The following is a 19,053-nucleotide window of genomic DNA, read 5'->3' on the forward strand; positions in this document are numbered from 1 at the left end:
AAGATCTGAACGTGAAGATACACGATGGCAAATAAGCACATGACACGATGCTCAACATCATATATCCTTAAGGAGCTGCAAATTAAAACGGCCAGACATCATACACACCTAGAATGGCTAAAATTTTCAAAAACTGACAACACCAAATTTGAAAATGAAATTTCAAATGTGATGAAAGACATGAATATAAACATCCAAGAAGCTCAGCAGACTCCCAGACATGATATAATCAAATTTTCTACAAAGGCAAAACCATGAAAGCATCAGAAGACAAATGACTTGTCACACAAAAGGGCTGCTCAGTAAGAGTATAAGCTGATTTCTCATCAGAAGATCAGAGACCAAAAGGCAATGAACCCATACACTCAAAGAGCTAAAACAAAATAGCTGTGAGCCAAGACTCCTACACCTGACAAAACTGTCCTTCAAAAGTGAGGTAAAATTAAGACATCACCAGAGAAACAAAGTAAGTTTGCTACCACTAGACTTGCTCTGCAAGAAATGCTCAAGGGAGTGCCGCAGGTGAAACAAAAGGACACTAGAGGGGGAGTACAGCGCAAGTGGCAGAGCGCATGCTCAGCACTCAAGACGTCCTGGCTTCAATCCCCAGTACCTCCTCCAAACAGAAATAAATGAATAAATCTAATTACCTTCCCCTCATGAAAAACAAAGCAAGCAAAATGTGTGCTTGGATACCGTTCTATAAATCTGTCTCATCCTTTAAAAAAATAAAAATGAAAAAGGACACTAGAGAATACCTTGAAGCTGCCTAAAGAAACATCTAATAAAGGTAACATCTGGGCAATAATTAATGGTAGTTATTATTTTAATTTTGATTTGTAACTCTACATTTTCTTTTCTACATAATTAGAAAAGACCAATGCTTTTGAAATAACTATTGCTTTATGTTTCGGAGCACACAACGTATAAAGATGTAATTGTGTGACGTCAACAACCAAAAGGGGTGGGGCAGAGCCCCAAAGGAGCATACTGTCTGCATGTTTTTGGAGTTAAGCTGGTATAAATTCAAGTCAGAATGCTATAACTTTAGGAAGTTAAATATACTCCTATGGCAACCACAAAGAAAATAGTTATAAAACTTACATGAAAGCAAATGAAAAAGGAATTTAGATATTCCACTACAATAATTCAACTAATCACAAAAGACAGTAATGCAGGAATTGAATGACCAAAATGCTATAAGGTATATAAAAAGCAAAGAGCAAACGACAGAAATAAACCTCTCCTTATGAGTAATTACAATAAGTGTAAATCAGCTAAACTCTGCAGTGAAAAGACAGTTTGGAAGAATGGATTAAAAAACATGACCCAATATATGCTGTCTACAAGAAACTCATTTTAGACCCAAAGACACAAAAAGACTGGAAATGAAAGGATGAACAGAGACATTCCATGCAAGCAGTAACCAAAAGAGAGCAGGGGTGGCCACACTAACATCAGACAAATCAAAAGAGATTATAAGAGACAAAGAAGGAAATGACAGGTTATTACATTTTAATACAGCAAGAAGACTGACAATTACAAATAGTTATACCTAATAATAGATTGTAAAAATACATGAAGCAAAATCTGACAGAACTGAAGGAAGAAATAGTTTTCTAATAATAACAGGAAACTTCAATATTCCACTCTCAAACATGGATGGAACAATCAGACAGAAAATAAGGAAACAATTTAAATAAACTCATTAGTTCTAACAGACATATACCGAAAACTCTAACCAACAACATACACATTCTTCTCAAGTACAATGAAATATTTTCCAGGACAGACCGTAATGTTAGGCCACAAATTAAGTCTCAACAGATGTAAAAGATAAATATTATACAAAGTATCTTCCCTGGCCACAAAGGATTAAGTTAAGCATCACTAAAAAAGTGGGGGAAAAGGAAAATACACAAACTTTAAAAAAAAAATTAAACAACACAGTCTTAACCAACAGATCAAAGAAATCAAAATGGAAATTAGTAAACACTTGGACATGAATGAAAACAAAACAGAACAAAACTGATGGGATGCTGCAAAAGCAGTGCTCAGGAGAAAGCTTACAGTTATAAATAATTGTATTTAAAACAAGAGACATCTCAAATCAACAATCTAACTCTACAAGTTAAGGAAATGGAAAAAAACCAAACTAAACACAAAAATAGCAACAGAAAGGAAATAATATAGATTAGACACAGATAAACAAAATAGAGACTAGAAAAATAGGGAAAAAAATCAATGAAACCAAAGCTTAGTTCTTTAAAGAGATCTACAAAATTGATAAACCTTCAGATAGATGGACTAAGAAAAAAGAGAAGATCTGAATTACTAAAATCAGAAACAACAGTGGGGAAATTAGTAATGATTAGTTCAGACTCAAAAATGATTATCTAAAAGGACTATGAAAAACTGTGTGCCAAGAAACTGGATAACCTAGTTGAAATGGGTAAATTCCATTTGCCTTTCAATCAACATTACATCACAAAGAAACAGAAAATTTGAAAGGAACTATAACTAGGAGATGAGTCTGTAGTAAAAAAAATTTCCCAAAAATAGAAAAGCCAAGGCTTCACTGGTGAATTTTATCAAACATTTAAAGAAGTACTAACACTGGTCTTTCTCAAGTTTTTACAAAAAACTAAAGAGGAGGGAACACTTCCTAATTCATTCTGTAAGACCAGGATTACCCTGATACCAAAGCCAGACAAGGATACTGCAAGGAAACTACTAAAGACTAGTACTCCTTATGAAATAGATACGAAAATCCTCAATACAGCAACAACACATCAAATTCAGCAGCTTATTAAGAAGATTACACACCATGACCAATGGGATTTATTCCTGGAATGCAAGGATGGCTCAACATTTGAAAATCCCTCCGTGTAATACACCACATTAACAGAATGAAGTTAAAAAAAAAAATGACCATCTCAATTAATGCAAAGAAAAAGCATTTGACAGATTTGAGCAACTTTTCATGATAAAAACACTCAATAAAGTAGGGATAGAAGGAAAGTATGTCTAGATAATAAAAACTCAGTGAATAGCATTCTCAATGGTGAAAGACTGAAAACTTTTCCTCAAAGATTAGGAACAAGGCAAGGATGCCTGCTTTTACCATTTCTATTCAACATAGTGCTGGAAATTATAGCCAGAGCAATTGGACAAGAAGAAATAAAAGGCATCCAGCTTAGGAAACACGGAGTAAAATTCTCTCTGTTCATGGACAAAATGATCCTATTGTAGAAAACCTTAAAGATATATATATATATATAGATAGATAGATAGATAGATAGATAGATAGATAGATATAAAGCCAGTTACAACAAACGAATTCAGCAAACAGCAGGATTCAAAGTCAACAGACCAAAATCAGTTCCATTTCTATACACTAATAATAATCTGAAAAGCAAATTATGAAAACAATTCCATTTAAAACTGCATCACAAAGTAGTAACTTAACCATGTAGTTAAATGACTTGTAGAATGAAAACTAAAAATAGTACTAAGTGAAATTAAAGAGACATAAATAAACATAAATGTTATTTTCCTTACTAACATGTCAATACTACCCAAAATGATCTACAAACTCAATGCAGTCCCTAATAAAATTCCAATGATGTTTTCTGTGATGCATAGAAACTAAAATACATATGAAAGCTTAAGGGACCCTGAAGAGCCTAAAGAATCTTGAAAAAGGGATTTCCGGTCAAGATGATGGAGAGGTAGGACCACGAGCTTGCCTCTCCTCGCAACTACAACAAAACCAGAACTGAATGCTAAACAACCATCGAAAAAAGACTGGAACCTAGCAAAAAAAATCTTTTGCAACTGGAAACATGAAGAGGGAATCATGGCAGGACAGTAGGAGGGGGGTGCTCACAATATAATCGGGCCCCATACCTCTCGGGTGGGCGACCCACAAGCTGAAGGTTTGTTAAGTCGCAGAGGCCCTCCCACAGGAGCGAGAGCTCTAAGCTCCACATCAGGCTCCCCAGCTCGGGTCCCAGCATTGGGAAGAGGAGACCCCAGGACATCTGGTTTTGAAGGCCAGGGGTATACAGAGAACCAAAACTCAACCAAAAAAGCCAACCTATTCAAAAGTGGTCAGAGGACCAGAATAGACATTTCTCCAAAGAAGATACACAAGTGGCCAATAAGCACGTGAAGATGCTGAACATCACTAATCATAAGGGAAATGCAAATCAAAACTATAATGAGCTTTCCACCTCACACCAGTTAGGCTGAAAATCACAAGGGTTGGCGAGGATATGGAGTAAGTAGCACAGTTGTGCATTGTTGGTGGGGATACAACACGGTGTAGTTGCTATGGAAAACAGCATGGTGGCTCCTCAAAAAATAAAAAATTAGAATTACCATGTGGTCCAGCAATTCCACTTCTGGGTATATCCCCAAAGGAAGTGGGGTCTTAAAGAGATATCTGTACATCCACATTCACAGAAGCAGCATTATTATTCACAGTAGCTAAAACACAGAGGCAATCTAAGTGTCCATCGATGGATGAATGGATAAGCAAACGGTGGTAGATACATACAACGAATCAGTGTTCAGCCTTAAAAAGGAAGTCCTGCAATGTGCTATAACATGCATTAACCCTGTGGACATTATGTCAAATAATAAGCCAGCCACAAAAAGACAACTACTGTATGAGTCCACTTACATGAACTATCTAGAGTAGTCAAAATCCTAGAGACAGAAAGTAGGATGGTGGTTACAGGGGCGGGGAGTGGGAACGTGAAAACTGGGAGTTATTGTTTAATGGGTACAGAGCTTCAGTTTTACAAGAGGAGGAGTGCTGTGGAGATGGGTGGTGGTTATGACTGCCAACTTCATGAATGTATTTAAACCCACTGAACTGTTACTTAAAATGGTGCAGATGAGAAAAGAAAATACAAGTGCAGAACATGAATGCATAAAACTACAAACAGTGGTTTAAAAAAATCAAAGATCTAAAAAAGTGGAAAGGTACAGGGTGTTTGTGGATTGGAAAACTCAGTATTGCTAAGATGTAAATTCTCCCTAATTCGCTTCATAGATTCGATGAAATTCCAATCAAAGTCCTTACAAGCTTTTTTTTTTTTTTTGTAGCTATCCACAAGCTCTTCTATAATTAATATGGAAAAGCAAAAAACCGGAGTAGCCAAAACAATTCTGAAGAACAAAGGTACCACACCCCTACTAGCGCACTCTAAGACTTCCTACACAATCCAGGTGGGGGTACTGGTGAAAGATTAGACACAACGATCAAAAGAACACAAGAGAGAGCCTAGAAATAGACCCACATAAACACTGTCTCTTGAATTTCTTTTTTTTCCCCTACAAAGACACCAGCAATTCAAATGGAGAAAGGATAATCTTTTCAACAAATGGTGCTGGCACACCACAGACTTGCACATCCAAAGGCAAAAAAGTGAACCTCAACACATACCCCACACCTGATACAAAAATTAACTAAAAATGGGTCACAGACTTAAATGCAAAGCTAAAACTATAAAAGTTTCAGAGGAAGGTTTCTTTTTTTAATTTGAGCACTTAGGTTTGGGCAGTGAGATTTTAGATACAAAACCAAAAGCAAAACCCATTTTAGAAAATTCAAATCTTGGTAAGCCACAAAGTTGTTGAATAAAAGCAGATTATTTTAAGACTTTTTTAAAAATTTAAGAAAATAAACATTATCAAAGGTAAAATATTTTGCCCTGTGGAAGTTGGTATTACGGAAATGAAAAGACAAACTAGAGACGGGGAGAAAATATTTACAAATCACATTTTTTATGAGGGACTGAAATCTAGGATAACAAAGAACTCTTGATCAGTAACAAGAAAACCACCTAGCTGAAAAATGGGGGAAAGCTCTGGGCAGATACTTCACCAAAGATCCACAGAGAATAAAACACATGTGAAAAGATAATCAGTAACACTAGCTGTCCATTAGGGAAAAGCAACTGAAAACCACAATGAAACAGCACCTCACATCTATTAGATTAGGCAAAATTTTTAACAACCTGATGCTCCCCAGCACTGGTCAGGGCAAGGAACAACAGGGGTTCTCACTCTCTGCTGGCGGGAATGCACAACTGCACAGCCACATTGGAGGATGGTTTTTCACAAACCTAACCATAGTATCGCCATGTAACCCAGCAATCCTGCTCCTGGGTACTTAACCAACTGCTCTGAGAACACATGTCTACGCAAGGACCCACATGTGACTGCTGACAGCTTTCAAAATCACCCAGAACTAGAAGTATGTGGATAGCAAGACTCATTACCAAATAAGGACAGTGTGACGTTGGCCTAAGGACAGAAGAGGAGGAAATGGAACAGAATAAAGAATTCTGAAACCAAACCATAAGTATGGTTTATGGACACCTGACGTATGACACGGTGGCACTGCAGAGTCACAGGCAGAGGTCAACCACTTCAGTGAGACTGGGGCAGTTAGACAACTTTATGAAAAAAGTAAATCTGGACGCTTAAATCACCAAAAAAAAAAAAAAATTAATTCTAGATGTCTGTGAACCTAAATATGAATGGTAAATGTGAACAAAGAAAAATTTCTTCATAAGCACTGAGTAAGAAAAGAGTTCTTAGAAAAAGCACTAATAATAAAAGCAAAAAAATGTGTAAACCGAATAAAGTTAAAATGAGAAATAGCTGTTCATCAAAAGACAGCACTGGAAGGGAGGGTAGAGCGTGTGCTTAGCGTGTGCTTTGCATGCATGAGGTCCTGCGTTCAATCTCCAGTCCATCCATTAAAAATAAAATAAATAAATATAAATAAGTAAACCTAATTACCACCCCCCCAAAAAAGATGAAAAAAAAACCCCAGCATTTATAGAATGAAAAGGCAAGACAGGAAAAAAAAAACCCAACTTGTAAGGAAATACTGAACAAGAGTTAGTGCTATGCATCGTGAAGTATTTAGAGGGAGGCATGCTGATGTCTGAAATATAAGAAATGCACCAAAAATCAGGTGGGTTAATAGATGCACAGATGGACAGGAAAGATGGAACACGCGATAAAGCAAGTATGTAGTAAGACGTTAAAGGTGATGAGTATACAGATGGTCACTGTAAAGTCCTTCAACTGTGGCATGTTTGAAAACTGTCCTAACAAAATACTGGATGTAAGGGAAGCACCTCACATAAAATTTGAATATGGATCTGATACCGAGCTTGCTTTAAACGTCAACGTGCATGAAGCACTGAATCCTGCTGAAATGTGGGGTCTGATATGACAGGACTGAGGTGGGGCCTGAAATTCAGCATTACTAATAAGCTTCCAGAATATGAAGACCTCCTTTAAATCAGTAAGAGAGAAAACATCCACAAAAGGTAACAAAATGTCCAAAAACCGCAAGAAAAGAGAGTCCACCTCTTTAGCCAGCAGGGAATGCGAAGCAAAGCCGTACGGGGTCCCACCACGCCAGGATGGCTCAAATGGAAAAGAACAACAATTGAGAGTCAGAGGAGTCAGGGGAGGGTGCGACTCAGCAGTAGAGCACATGCCTAGCACGCATGAGGTCCTGGGTTCCATCCTCAGTACCTCCACTAAAAAAATATAATGAGTAAATAAATAAACCTAATTACCCCCTCCCCCCCCAAAAAAAATGCAGAGGAAAAAAAGCAGAAATAAAAAAAAAAGTCGGCGCAGACTGTGAGGCAAGTGCAGGATAAGCTGGGGAGTCTACGAGGATGAGAAATAAAAGCAGTATAGCAGGACACACACATACACAGAAACGCATGCACAGCAAAAACAGTATACATTTTGTAAACAAAACAATATCCATTAAAAGAGTAATTCTGGGGAGTGGAGAAGCAGCTGAAAATTGAGTCTGGGGAAACCAGGAAACAGATCTCACAAGATCCGAAGTTAATTTAACTCTCCCACCTAAGAATCCCCAGCCCTCTCCCCACCAAAAAAAGGCACAGACAAGATGTGGAAAGAAAAAAGCAGCTCACCCAAGAATCGCTGGTTTTCGGCTGGTCTTGAGAAACACACAGCCACTTGAGGAGCTGCTCTGTCCTGGGACTCTGGCGCCTCTGCCGGGCTCCTCCAGGGACGGGCCTCTGGTCAGGGGTCCCAGGACCCAGGATGGATTCCTTGCCTTGGAGCTTTCTAATCCCACGGCACGGACTGTCTCGTTCCTGGAGAGGTGGGACCTGTGGACCCAAGAGCAAGCTCACTTTAGCAAACACATTTCGTCTGGGCCCCAGCCTTGGTCCCCTTTGTGGGTGAACATACTCGCACGAGGCTGGGCTGGGGGTTCTGCAGACTGTGGTCAGTGCTGCTGAGGGGCAGAAGTGAGGGTGAAGGGAAACAGGGGACCCATCACACAGACAAGTCCCCCTCTCCCAGACTCTGCACAGGGCCCCAGAAGTCCCGAAAGTGCAGCAGCCCCCCTGAGCTTTCAACAACTTCAGGCAGCAAACAGCCCTCCTGTCGGCAGGAGACCACAAGGAACAGCTTTTGAATGAGACAGTCAGTCTGCGTTCCAGCAGGTTGCTTCTCTCGATAGTTGACATCCAAGAACAATTCACTTCACCTCTGAGCCTTTTCATTGCTAACACGATGAGAGCTGGAGGAGAGCAGGGCATCAGGGTCGTTTTTGAATCTCCCAATAAAAACAGAAGAGGCCTCCAAGAAGAGGAAAAGAAAAAGCCCAGAGATGGACACAAACAGACAAACGGACCCAGGTGGCAGATCTCCAGCACACTGCAGGTCCCCCAAGTCACCACTAAGTAGGCACCCCCGACAGGAGGGCGCCTCCCGAGGGGAACCTGAGCCCGTCAGCCCAGAGCTGCAAGTGACTAAGAGAAGTGTCCCCAAAGGTGCTAAGGGCACTAAGGGTGCTGGGTCCCCGAGGAACACGAAGGTCGGAGGAACGATGGGTCTTCACTGTGAGGGAGAGCCGCCGGGAGGGGAGGGAAACTGCTCAGCACAGGAGCAAGAAAGGCGATCCGGGCAGAGAGGGAGACGAGAGAATGGCGATTCGGAGAACGTGGGAAAGGAGAGAAAGGGAGGAGACAGAAGTACGAGTTGGTCAGAGGGAAGGGTCCAGAGGAAGCTCGTTCCATAAACCATTTTAACAACAAAATACACAAAGTACAAACGGGAGAGACACAAGGAAGACGAGGCACACTGGACTCTAAGGGACATGGGGTCAGAGGCAGAAAAAGGCTTCCTTATGAGGCTTAGCATAGAGTCAGGTTGGGGGCGTGTGTACATGTATGTCTGCTTCTGTTTACAGAAGAATCCCTGAGAAGATGAACCAGGAACTGAAAAACGGTCACCTCCAGGGGAGGGAAGAACAGAGAAGGAGGGACAGAGGCTTGTCTGAAGGCACCGTTTACATTTTCTACTTTTAAATCACCTAAATATTTCACATGACCCAAAAGGAGGCAGGCAATCCCTGAAGTTGAAAATAAATGTCAACAGATACATTTGTTTTTCCGACTGGAAACAAAACTACAAGAGACAATACTTTTTTTTAACTGACCTTAATGTGTGGTATTTAACTGTATTCTTCGGATAAAATGAGCTACAAAGACATACTGAACTTTACCTAGTCTCCCTGTTAGCAGTAAAAAAAAAAAAAAAAAAAGACAAACTGTTACTTTAAAACCATTGCATGTATGCTATAGGACATGACAGTTACGTTACCGTTATTAAGGACCAAGGTATCTAGCACATGATGGAGAGATGCAAGGGGAAACCTCGTGCATGGCTGGTGGGAATGTAAACCGGCAGCTCCTCAAATTCTTAAACCCAGAATTACTGAATTACCCAGCAATCCCACTCCTAGGTATCTGCTCAGGAGAATTAAAAACCTACGTCCACAGAAACATTTACACAGAAATGTTTGTAACAGCATTATTCATCATAGCCAAAAACTGGGAACAGCCCAAACATCTCTGAATGGCGGAATGGATAAACAAAACATGGTCTCTACCAACAAAGGTACCCTATGTAGCCATAAAAAGGAATGAGGTACTGAAAAATGCTACTAGGTGATGAACGTTTGTAGTATAACTGCCTCACAATGAGCTGTTTTTGACTGTAATGCAAGTGCCTGACTGTACAGAAAGCCTCTGATGTCAAGGACATCTGTCTTGGATGCACACAGCTGCTACACAACTTGAGGAAGAGCCCAGCCACCCCACCCTGAGGATCCATCGGAGGCAGTCCAGGGGCCAAAAATCGCTTGCTTGAGTGACCCCACTCTCCCCTTCCTATGTCTTAATTCTCACCTTATATTTTAAATTCACCAATAATGAACCTGCAACCCCTCAATCCGACCCCAATAAAGCAGAACCCCAGATCCCCTTCTCATTCATCCTCTCTCTCTCTCCTCCTCTTTCTCTCTCAAACCTATCAGTCATCACATTAATCATAACAAAATGCTCCAGTTATGAAACCGACAAAGGCTTGATCTCCAGAATATATAAGCAGCTCATACGACTTAGTAAGAAACAACCAAACATCCCAATCCAAAAATGGGCAAAAGACCTAAACAAGCAATTCTCCAAGGAAGAAATACAAATGATCAATAGGCAAATGAAAAAATGCTCAATATCACTAATTATCAGAGAAATGCAAATCAAAACTACAATGAGGTATCACCTCACACCAGTCAGAATGGTCATCATTCAAAAGTCCACAAATGACAAATGCTGGAGAGGCTGTGGAGAAAAGGGAACCCTCCTACACTGCTGGTGGGAATGCAGTTTGGTGCAGCCACTGTGGAAAACAGTATGGAGATTCTTCAAAAGACTAGGAATAGACTTACCATATGACCCAGGAATCCCGCTCCTGGGCATATATCCAGAAGGAACCCTACTTCAAAATGACACCTACACCCCAATGTTTATAGCAGCACTATTTACAACAGCCAAGACACATAAACAGCCTAAATGTCCATCAACAGACAACTGGATAAAGAAGATGTGGTATATTTATGCAATGAAATACTACTCAGCCATAAAAACCGACAACATAACGCCATTTGCAGCAACGTGGATGTTCCTGCAGAATGTCATTCTAAGTGAAGTAAGCCAGAAAGAGAAAGAAAAATACCATATGAGATCGCTCATATGTAGACTCTAAAAAAAAAATAAATAAATAAATAAATAAATAAATAAATACAAAACAGAAACAGACTCATAGACATAGAATACAAACTTGTGGTTGCCAAAGGGGCGGGGGGTGGGAAGGGACAGACTGGGATTTCAAAATGTAGAATGCATAAACAAGATCATACTGTATAGCACAGGGAAATATATACAAGATCTTGTGGTAGCTCACAGGGAAAAAATGTGACAATGAACATATGTATGTTCACATATAACGGAAAAATTGTGCTCTACACTGGAATTTAACACAACATTGCAAAATGACTATAACTCAATAAAAAAAAAGTTAAAAAAAAATGCTCCAGTTAAACACAAAGACTGACTGACTGATTTTTTTAAAAAAAAAAAAAAAAAAGCAATGGTGTGAGTTTTAAAAAACACGTCTAAAATATTAAGATCCAAAAAGGTCAAAAGCTGAAGAAAAAGACATAACCAGCAATTACTCAGAGGGAGGCTCCTACAGTTATATGAAGATAAAACAGACTCTAAGGCAAAAAAGAATCCCTGGGAGGCTGGGGAGGAGGGTGGATATAGCCCAGTGGTAGAGCGAATGCTTAGCATGCATGAGGTCCTGTACCCCAGTACCTCTGTTAAATAAATAAATGAACCTAATTACCTCCCCTCTCCCCTCCAAAAATCCTGGGAAACATGTCAATTAGTCTTTCTCCTAGAGAGAATAAGATCTAAGTTTTTAACATGATCCTCAAAGCCCTTTATGATCTGGTTTCTGCCTGTAACTCTGGCCTCATTTCTTAATACACATTCCACCACCCTCATCACCTACAAACCTCCATTCTTCTACTTTTCGGCAACCGTAGAGCGTTCAACGTTCACCAACATACTAGATCGCTTCGCTTCAAGCCCTGCAAATCTGCACGCTGCTCCCTTTTCCTAGGCTGACCTCCAGTCCCTTGTTCACCTCACTCACCTTTCAAATCTCAGCTTAAGACTCTCCTGTTAATCTCTGAAGCATTTCCTGGGGGTGTCCTACCTTCCAAAACCGACCCTGTGCTGTGTGTCCCCGCCCCCGTCCACAGTGTGCTCACAGAGGGACCCCTAAAGTGTCACTGTGCCCACCAGACCACTGCTCTCCAAAGGCAACAACTACTTATCTTTGTACCCTTAGCACCTGCCCAGGATCCAGCCAACAAAAGACAATTAACAAAATTGTTAATTAAGCAAATAAACAACTGCACAACTCCCCAAATGAGGCGCCCAAATCTGAGACACAGAAAGAAAAAATTAAGAAAATACGTGTGGAAGAAATAGGAAGATGATTACCCCTTCTTTAACTCAAAGTTCAAGGTACAAAATTGGCAGAAACGAGACTGAAGGAAGGAGCAAATTAACAGGTGGGTGACAAGAAGCATATCCGGACAGCCTAATGTCATCTAAAGGTGGCCCAGCGGCTTGGAAGCAGGGGTGAGGAGAGGAAACTCCAGGCACGCTCCGACCCTACAAGAGACGCAATGAGCACATATCGGCGTCGAGGGAGTTTTTCAGACACGAGAGGAAAACCTTAAAACCCCTACTCACCCAGACGGCAGCAGTCCGGACCCGAGTGGCCATCCCCACGGCCAGCTGGGCGCGCCCTGCGGGGGTTGGCGGGACCACACGGCTGCAGGAGGAGAGAGAACGTGAGGGCACAGGTCTCCCCGCGCCCGCGCGCCCGCGCGCCCCCGCGCCCGCGCGCCCCCGCAGGAGGGGCCCGGCACCTGCCCGTCCCACGCCTGAGCCTCCTTCCCTCAAGCAGCCGTGGGGTTCCCCGCCTCCGCCCACCAACACACACGCGATCGGGTCAGGGCGGAAGAGGGGGACCCAGACTAGTCGGCACCGTCCCCGCCGCCTGGAAACTGGAGGGTCTACCGCCAGCGGCTCCTCCAGTCCCTGAGTGCGCAGCGCCGGGAACCGCAACCAGACCCGCTCGGTCCTCGCTCCTGACGTGGCGGCGCCCGTTCCGGGTGCTTCGGGGACGGCCCGCGGGGGCTACGAGGCCAGCCCAGTCCAGCTCAGCTCACCGTGACGGGAAGAGGACGCCGTCCGCCGAACGAGGCTCTCCCCGCCAGTGCCGAGCTGATGGCTGCCGCCAGCGACGCGCAGGAAATGCGTCAGTGCGACGCGAGGGCGGGGCGAACTACCACTCCCAGAAGCCTCTGCGGGCGCTCCCCCGGCGCCGGGCGGCTCCAGCCGAGCGCTGCCGGAAGGGGGCGCTGCGGCGTGAAGCGCAGGCTCCCGGGCCCCATCCTGCGCGCGGGCACTAAACCAACCCCGAGAATCAGAAAACCGATGCGCATCTCGGGAGGGGAATGAATAGAGTTAGAAGTGTGCTGAGGTCCCTGCTTTCCGAATGGTAGAAGCTCGAAATTACAGTTTAATAACGCAAAGATTCATTGTGTTATGTAAATGACATTTTTACGAAAATTAAATTTATTTTCCAGAAAAACAGGAGTGGCGTTCTCTTCCTACTTTGCGGGGGAGGGTCGGGGAGGAGGGCGTGTGGAGGACTCTTTCCAGCGCCGGGCTTGATACAAAACAGCTAGACTCTCATAAGTGCGTCTGCATTCAATATGTTGCATCTTTGCTTCTGTGGAAGTATATTTTTTAAAAATCTGGCCTTACATAGGTATGTAGATGGAACAGGACAGGGTATTTTAATATGCTCAGATAATTGTGCATCTTCTTCCTAGTGAAAGCTGAACAAGGGATAGGTCAGTTGCAGTGTACGATCTGAAACCACACGGGCGAACTTCTATTATATTAAAATCCATTGGTCTACCTTGCACTTTGAATGGACAGTTTTATCATGGATGATTTTGTAACGTCATGCATTGGTCATTATGAAAATGCTGGTTCACTGACTAATGCAGATCCTCCAAATGTTGCTACCTTTCATAATACAATATGAAAACTCGTATTCATTAATATCATGGATCTTAAGTTTTGGGAATGTATGTTCACAGTGGCAGATACAAGATTTCCAAAATTCTGTTTTCATTTACATTGGCAAAAAATGTTGTCTTTTGTTTTCCTTGAAGTGACAGCTCACTTGGTTGATTTTTGAGAAAAAGTCCTTTCATGCAAACCTCAACTCCCAGCTCAGATCATCACACAAGTACTTTTTCTGGAGACAGCTAAGGAATTTCACTGCAGCACATAATGTATGTTGCACAGATATTAAAAACACATGGCTCGAGATGAGATGCAATAAAATTATTTTTCACTGCTCCATCGAGGACAACCAGAAGTGAAATTGGTCCTTCCCCCTTTTTTTTTTTTAACTGTGAATGTGACAATGAAGAACACAATGCCTACTAACAAGTACATTTTCGTGCTACCGCCTTCATGCATCTGAGTGCCCACAGATGCACCCCTATTGCTTTTGCACCATCAGTGCCAATTCAACACAATGAGTGACATCTGAAGTTTGGGAACACCAGTACTCATTGTAAAATTCTTTCAACTTTTCCGTATCTTTCAAATTTTTCATAATAAAATATTGGAGGAAAATATTGTAGAAAAGGCAAACTTTTCAACAATTTGTGTAGGAAAATGAGATAGCTATACAATAACAGAAAAAAAGATTGCTGTCTCAGAATATATTTAAAATAAATCCTAAATAGATTAAATATTAAATGTGGAAAGGAAGGCTCTGAAAGTTTTAGGTTGAAAGGTAGAATTAGCATCCTTTGCACACTGATTTGTTAACCAATCTCTGTTATTATGTACTAAGGTCTCATGCTGTGTTAGTTTCCTCACTGCTGCAACAAACTACCACAGACTTGGTAGCTTAAAACAACACAAATGTATCATCTTACAGTTCTGAAGGTCAAGGTGCGACTCAGGTCTTACTGGGCTAAATCAAGGTGTTGGCAGGACCGCGTTTTCCCTCTGGGGGCTCTTGGGGGAAATTGTTTCCTCACCTTTTCCAGATTTTAGAGGCCACGTTCATTCCCTGGCTCCCAGCCCCAGTCTTCCAGCTTCAAAACTAGCAAGAGAGGACTGAGTCTCTTCATACCGCATCACTCTGGCCTCCTTTTCTTCCTCCCTTGTCCACTTTGAAGGGCTCATTAGGCACACCTTGGACCATCCGAGCTACTCTTTCTATTTTCAGGTTGGCTGCTTAGCCAACTTAGTTCCCCTTTGCCAAGTAAGGTAATGTATTAATAGGTACCAGGATTAGGATGTGGACATCTTTCCAGAGCCATTATCTGCCTGCCATGTGTCTGTGAGTCTGTTTCCTGCCTCTTCGTTTTGTCCCATTGATATATGCCCATAATGGGGGTCTGCAGATCTTTTCTGTAAAAGGCCAGTGTATTAGTTTTCTAGAAGGGCAATGATAAAGTGCCAGAGGGCAGCTTAAACCACAGAAATGGATGTTTCCACAGTTCTGGAGGCTGAAAGTCAGAGATAAAGGTGGCAACAGAGTTGGTTTCTTCTCAGGCCTCCCTCTTTGGCTGGTAGGTGGCCATCTTCTCCCTGTGTCCTCACTTGGGCATCCCGGTGTGCAGGTCAGTGTCCTAATCTCCTCTTCTTATAAGGACACCAGTCGGATTGGATTAGGGCCCAACCTAATATCCTCATTTGTTATTTATTATTTTACTGACGTATGGGTAATTTACAATGTCGTATTCATTTCAGGTGTTCAGCAAAGTGATTAAGTTACACATACACTATATATATATTCTTTTTCAGATTCTTTTCCATGATACATCTAATATCCTCATTTTACCTTAAAATGTTTAAACTTCAAAGACCCTAAACAGTGACATTCTGAGTTACTGGGGATTAGGACTTCAACACAGGAATTTTAGGGGACACAAGTCAGCCCCTAACAATCACCAGTAAACATGTTAGGTTTTGTGATGTCCACAGCCAGGAGGAAGTAAAAACAGCGGCTGGCCAAAAAAAAAAAAAGGTCTGTCATAACTACTGAGCTCTGCCACTGTATCACAAAGGCAGGAATAGATAAAACTACATAAAATGAGCATGAATGTCCCAGTAAAACTTTAATCACAAAAGCAGACAGCTGGCCAGATTTGGCCTAGTGTCCATTGTTTGCCAACCCCTGGTCCACACAGGGCTAATACAGCTTCTCTTGTTACTGTATCGTTAGAGCAAGCCTTGTAAGTAGTAGATCAAAGCCCTTTTTCACTGTTGTCCTTCACAAAGGCCTCGGTTAGTTTTAATCCTTTGGTCTTGCATGCACATTTGAGGCTGACTGCCAAGGTCCATGTAAAGCCTTTGTCACCAAGGGTAGTATCGCCAAGATGTATTTCCACGGGACGGCACTGCTGCTCCACCCCCAGCAACTCTCCTCCAGCCTCCTTCTTCGCTGAAAGCACCCGCTCATGCTGGCTGGCCGGACGCGTGTGGCATCCTCCCTCCCAGGTTCAGTGAATGGATGTTCATTCAACCAATATTCACTGAACGTAAACCTCCCTTATTTAGACCAGGGTCCGCCCTAATGACCTCACTTTAACTTCGTGGCCTCTGCAAAGACCCTTTCTCCCAGCGAGGTCACATTCTGAAACCGGGGGCTCCAGCTTCAACACAGGGATTTTTGGAGGACACGTGAGAGAACTCGGTCTCTACAAACACTGAAAACTGAACTCCTAATGTTTAGAGCCAAACGCAGCCTGAAGCCCCCACTCATTGCCGTGTCTCACCCAAGGTCACCCTGGTCTTGCACCCAGGCTGCTCATTCACACCATTGGCTTGACTCTTTCCAACCAGCTCCGGAGCGGCTGCCGAGACACTGGGCGCATGGCCAGCTTGCAGCTTTTAGGCACAAAGTTAGCTACGTCAATTTATTTCACTTCCTGCCGTGCAACAACAACAACAACAACAAAACAGTCCCGCAGACTTAATCAGCGTGGGCTTCATTCATGGGTGAATATAAAGAAAACATTTTGTGACTCCGCACGTGCTATAGCATCAGGTGGGCCTGTCTTAAGATTCCTCACTGGTTACCCATTACCCTTAGGAGAGCACGAAGATCCTTAGCGAGACGCGCAGGCTGCAAGGAGGAGCAGAAAACATGCTGAGATCTCCACTGCTGCCTGGGCCACTGGGACAAGTCACTCCGAACCCATGAGATGGAAGGAAGGAACGCATGTTAACAAAACTGGTGTGAAAACTAAATGAGACGGTGTCTGTAACTCACATGCCACAGAACCCTTGAATGGAACGTGTTCACTTTCTTCCCTTTGGAATGTCAGCCGTGTCACTGTAAAACATCTCGTCCCCTGCACAATGATGACATAAAGAGGGAGACCTCTGGAGGACCCTGTTTGAGGGGTGTCTGAGTGCATTTGTTTCTGGATGGAGTAACAGTGGGAGTGTGTTATGTATTTTTTTTTTATATTAGTGAAGCTGATTTTATAAACCCTCTGCAATGCAAGCTTCAACTTACTTGAGATCTGCCACACTCACCAGCTATTTCTGAAATGAAGCTCTGCCATTCACTAGCTGGGTGACTTGGGGCAAATTACTTACAATTCCCAAACTCTAGGTCCCTTAACTGAAGAGGGGATAATATTACACTCCTTAGAGGGTTAAAGATAGAAATAATCTAATGCATTAGAGGGCTTAGCAGATTGGCTAGCTCACATTAAGCGTTCTGTAAGTGAAGATGAGTCACAAAAATTCAACATTGCTACACTGTTGTTATCAGCATTCACCTGGAACCCCAGATTGTCTTCTTTCCCAGAAATCCCTGGTTTTCCAAATTTTTAAAAAACAACTTTATTGATGCAAAATTTACATACAACATACCAACTGGATGCATTTAAATTGTCCAGTTCAATGAGTTTAACAACTGAAGACATCATGGAACCACCACCACAAACAAGACACAGTTCACTTCTGATGGTTCCCTGTAGTCCTGTTTGCAGTCAGGAGCTCTCCCACCCCGGCCACCGGTGACCACCGACCTCTCTCCTGTCATTACATATTATGTTCTCTGGAATTTCCTAGGTGAGTCATAACAGTGTGTACTCCTTTGTGTCTGAATTTTTACTTGGAATGCTTTTCAGGTTTAATCCTCTGCTGAATACAGCATGAGTTTGTCTCTTTTCATTGCTGAGCAGTATTCCCATACAGGGCAAGACTCCAATGTATTTATCTGCTCGTGAGCTGTGAATTATTATACATGACATCTGTTGTCTTTACTGTTATGTTTGTTCCAGTTTCAGGCTGTTATAATGCAGAACATTCAGTCACACATTTTTGCATGGACATGTTTTCAGGTCTCTCAATTTTTTACCTAGGGATGGAACTGATGGGTCACATGGTACCTGTATGTTTAGCACTTCGAAGATACACAAAACTGTTCTCCAAAGTGGCTGTACTATTGCATAACCACTCCCAGCAATGTGTGAGGGTTCTCATCTCTCCAATCCCCAATACACAGTGTTACCTTCTAAATTTTAGTCATGCTACAAATGAGAAGTCCGATCTCCTCCTGGCTTCAATTTGCATCTCCCTGATCACTAATGATGTTGAGCATCTTTACATAGGTTTACTGACCATTTATATATATTCTTTTGTGAAGCACCTAGTAAATCATTTTGCACTTTGTTTATCTTCTTGCTGTGTAACTTATGAGTTATGAAGGTTCTTTGTATTCTGGATATGAGTTTCTATATAGTTAACATACACTAGTCTATGCCTTGTCTTTTTATGTTCTTAATGGTGTTTTCAAAACAGCAGAAGTTTCCATTTTCAAGTCCAATGTATCATTTTTCCTTCATGATTTGTGGATTTTTGCGCTTTGTCTAGCCCAGGGGCATCAGCATTTTCCCGTTTTCCTCCAGATATTGAAAAGGTCCAGCTTTTGCATTTAGGTTTGTGATGCAGTTTGAGTTACTTCTGGATGTGATGTAAGGTAAAGGGAGGG

General features: G+C 42.1%; 1 protein-coding gene across 8 annotated transcripts in view; it reads right to left on the reverse strand.

Moving 5' to 3' along the window:
* ZNF268 (zinc finger protein 268) overlaps window positions 1–13,417 on the reverse strand; it is a 32,562-nt gene extending 19,145 nt beyond the window's left edge. For 2 of the 8 annotated variants that reach the window (XR_004316765.1, XM_032472143.1), the window contains exons 1-3: window positions 13,175–13,409; window positions 12,693–12,774; window positions 7,986–8,186 (exon numbers count right to left, since the gene is read on the reverse strand). Coding sequence is in view for 6 of the 8 variants with exons in the window: in XM_032472143.1 (XP_032328034.1) it covers window positions 7,986–8,186; window positions 12,693–12,725 (234 nt within the window). In the remaining 2 variants the exon portion in view is untranslated. Of the gene's footprint in view, window positions 1–7,985; window positions 8,187–12,692; window positions 12,775–13,022; window positions 13,043–13,174 lie in introns of those variants that run through there. The other 6 variants (XM_032472140.1, XM_032472138.1, XM_032472139.1 and 3 more) reach the window with 6 other exon arrangements.
* Window positions 13,418–19,053: the final 5,636 nt, after the last annotated feature.

The sequence above is a fragment of the Camelus ferus genome, chromosome 32 (assembly GCF_009834535.1).
Source record: "Camelus ferus isolate YT-003-E chromosome 32, BCGSAC_Cfer_1.0, whole genome shotgun sequence".
NCBI classification, from domain to species: Eukaryota; Metazoa; Chordata; class Mammalia; order Artiodactyla; family Camelidae; genus Camelus; species Camelus ferus.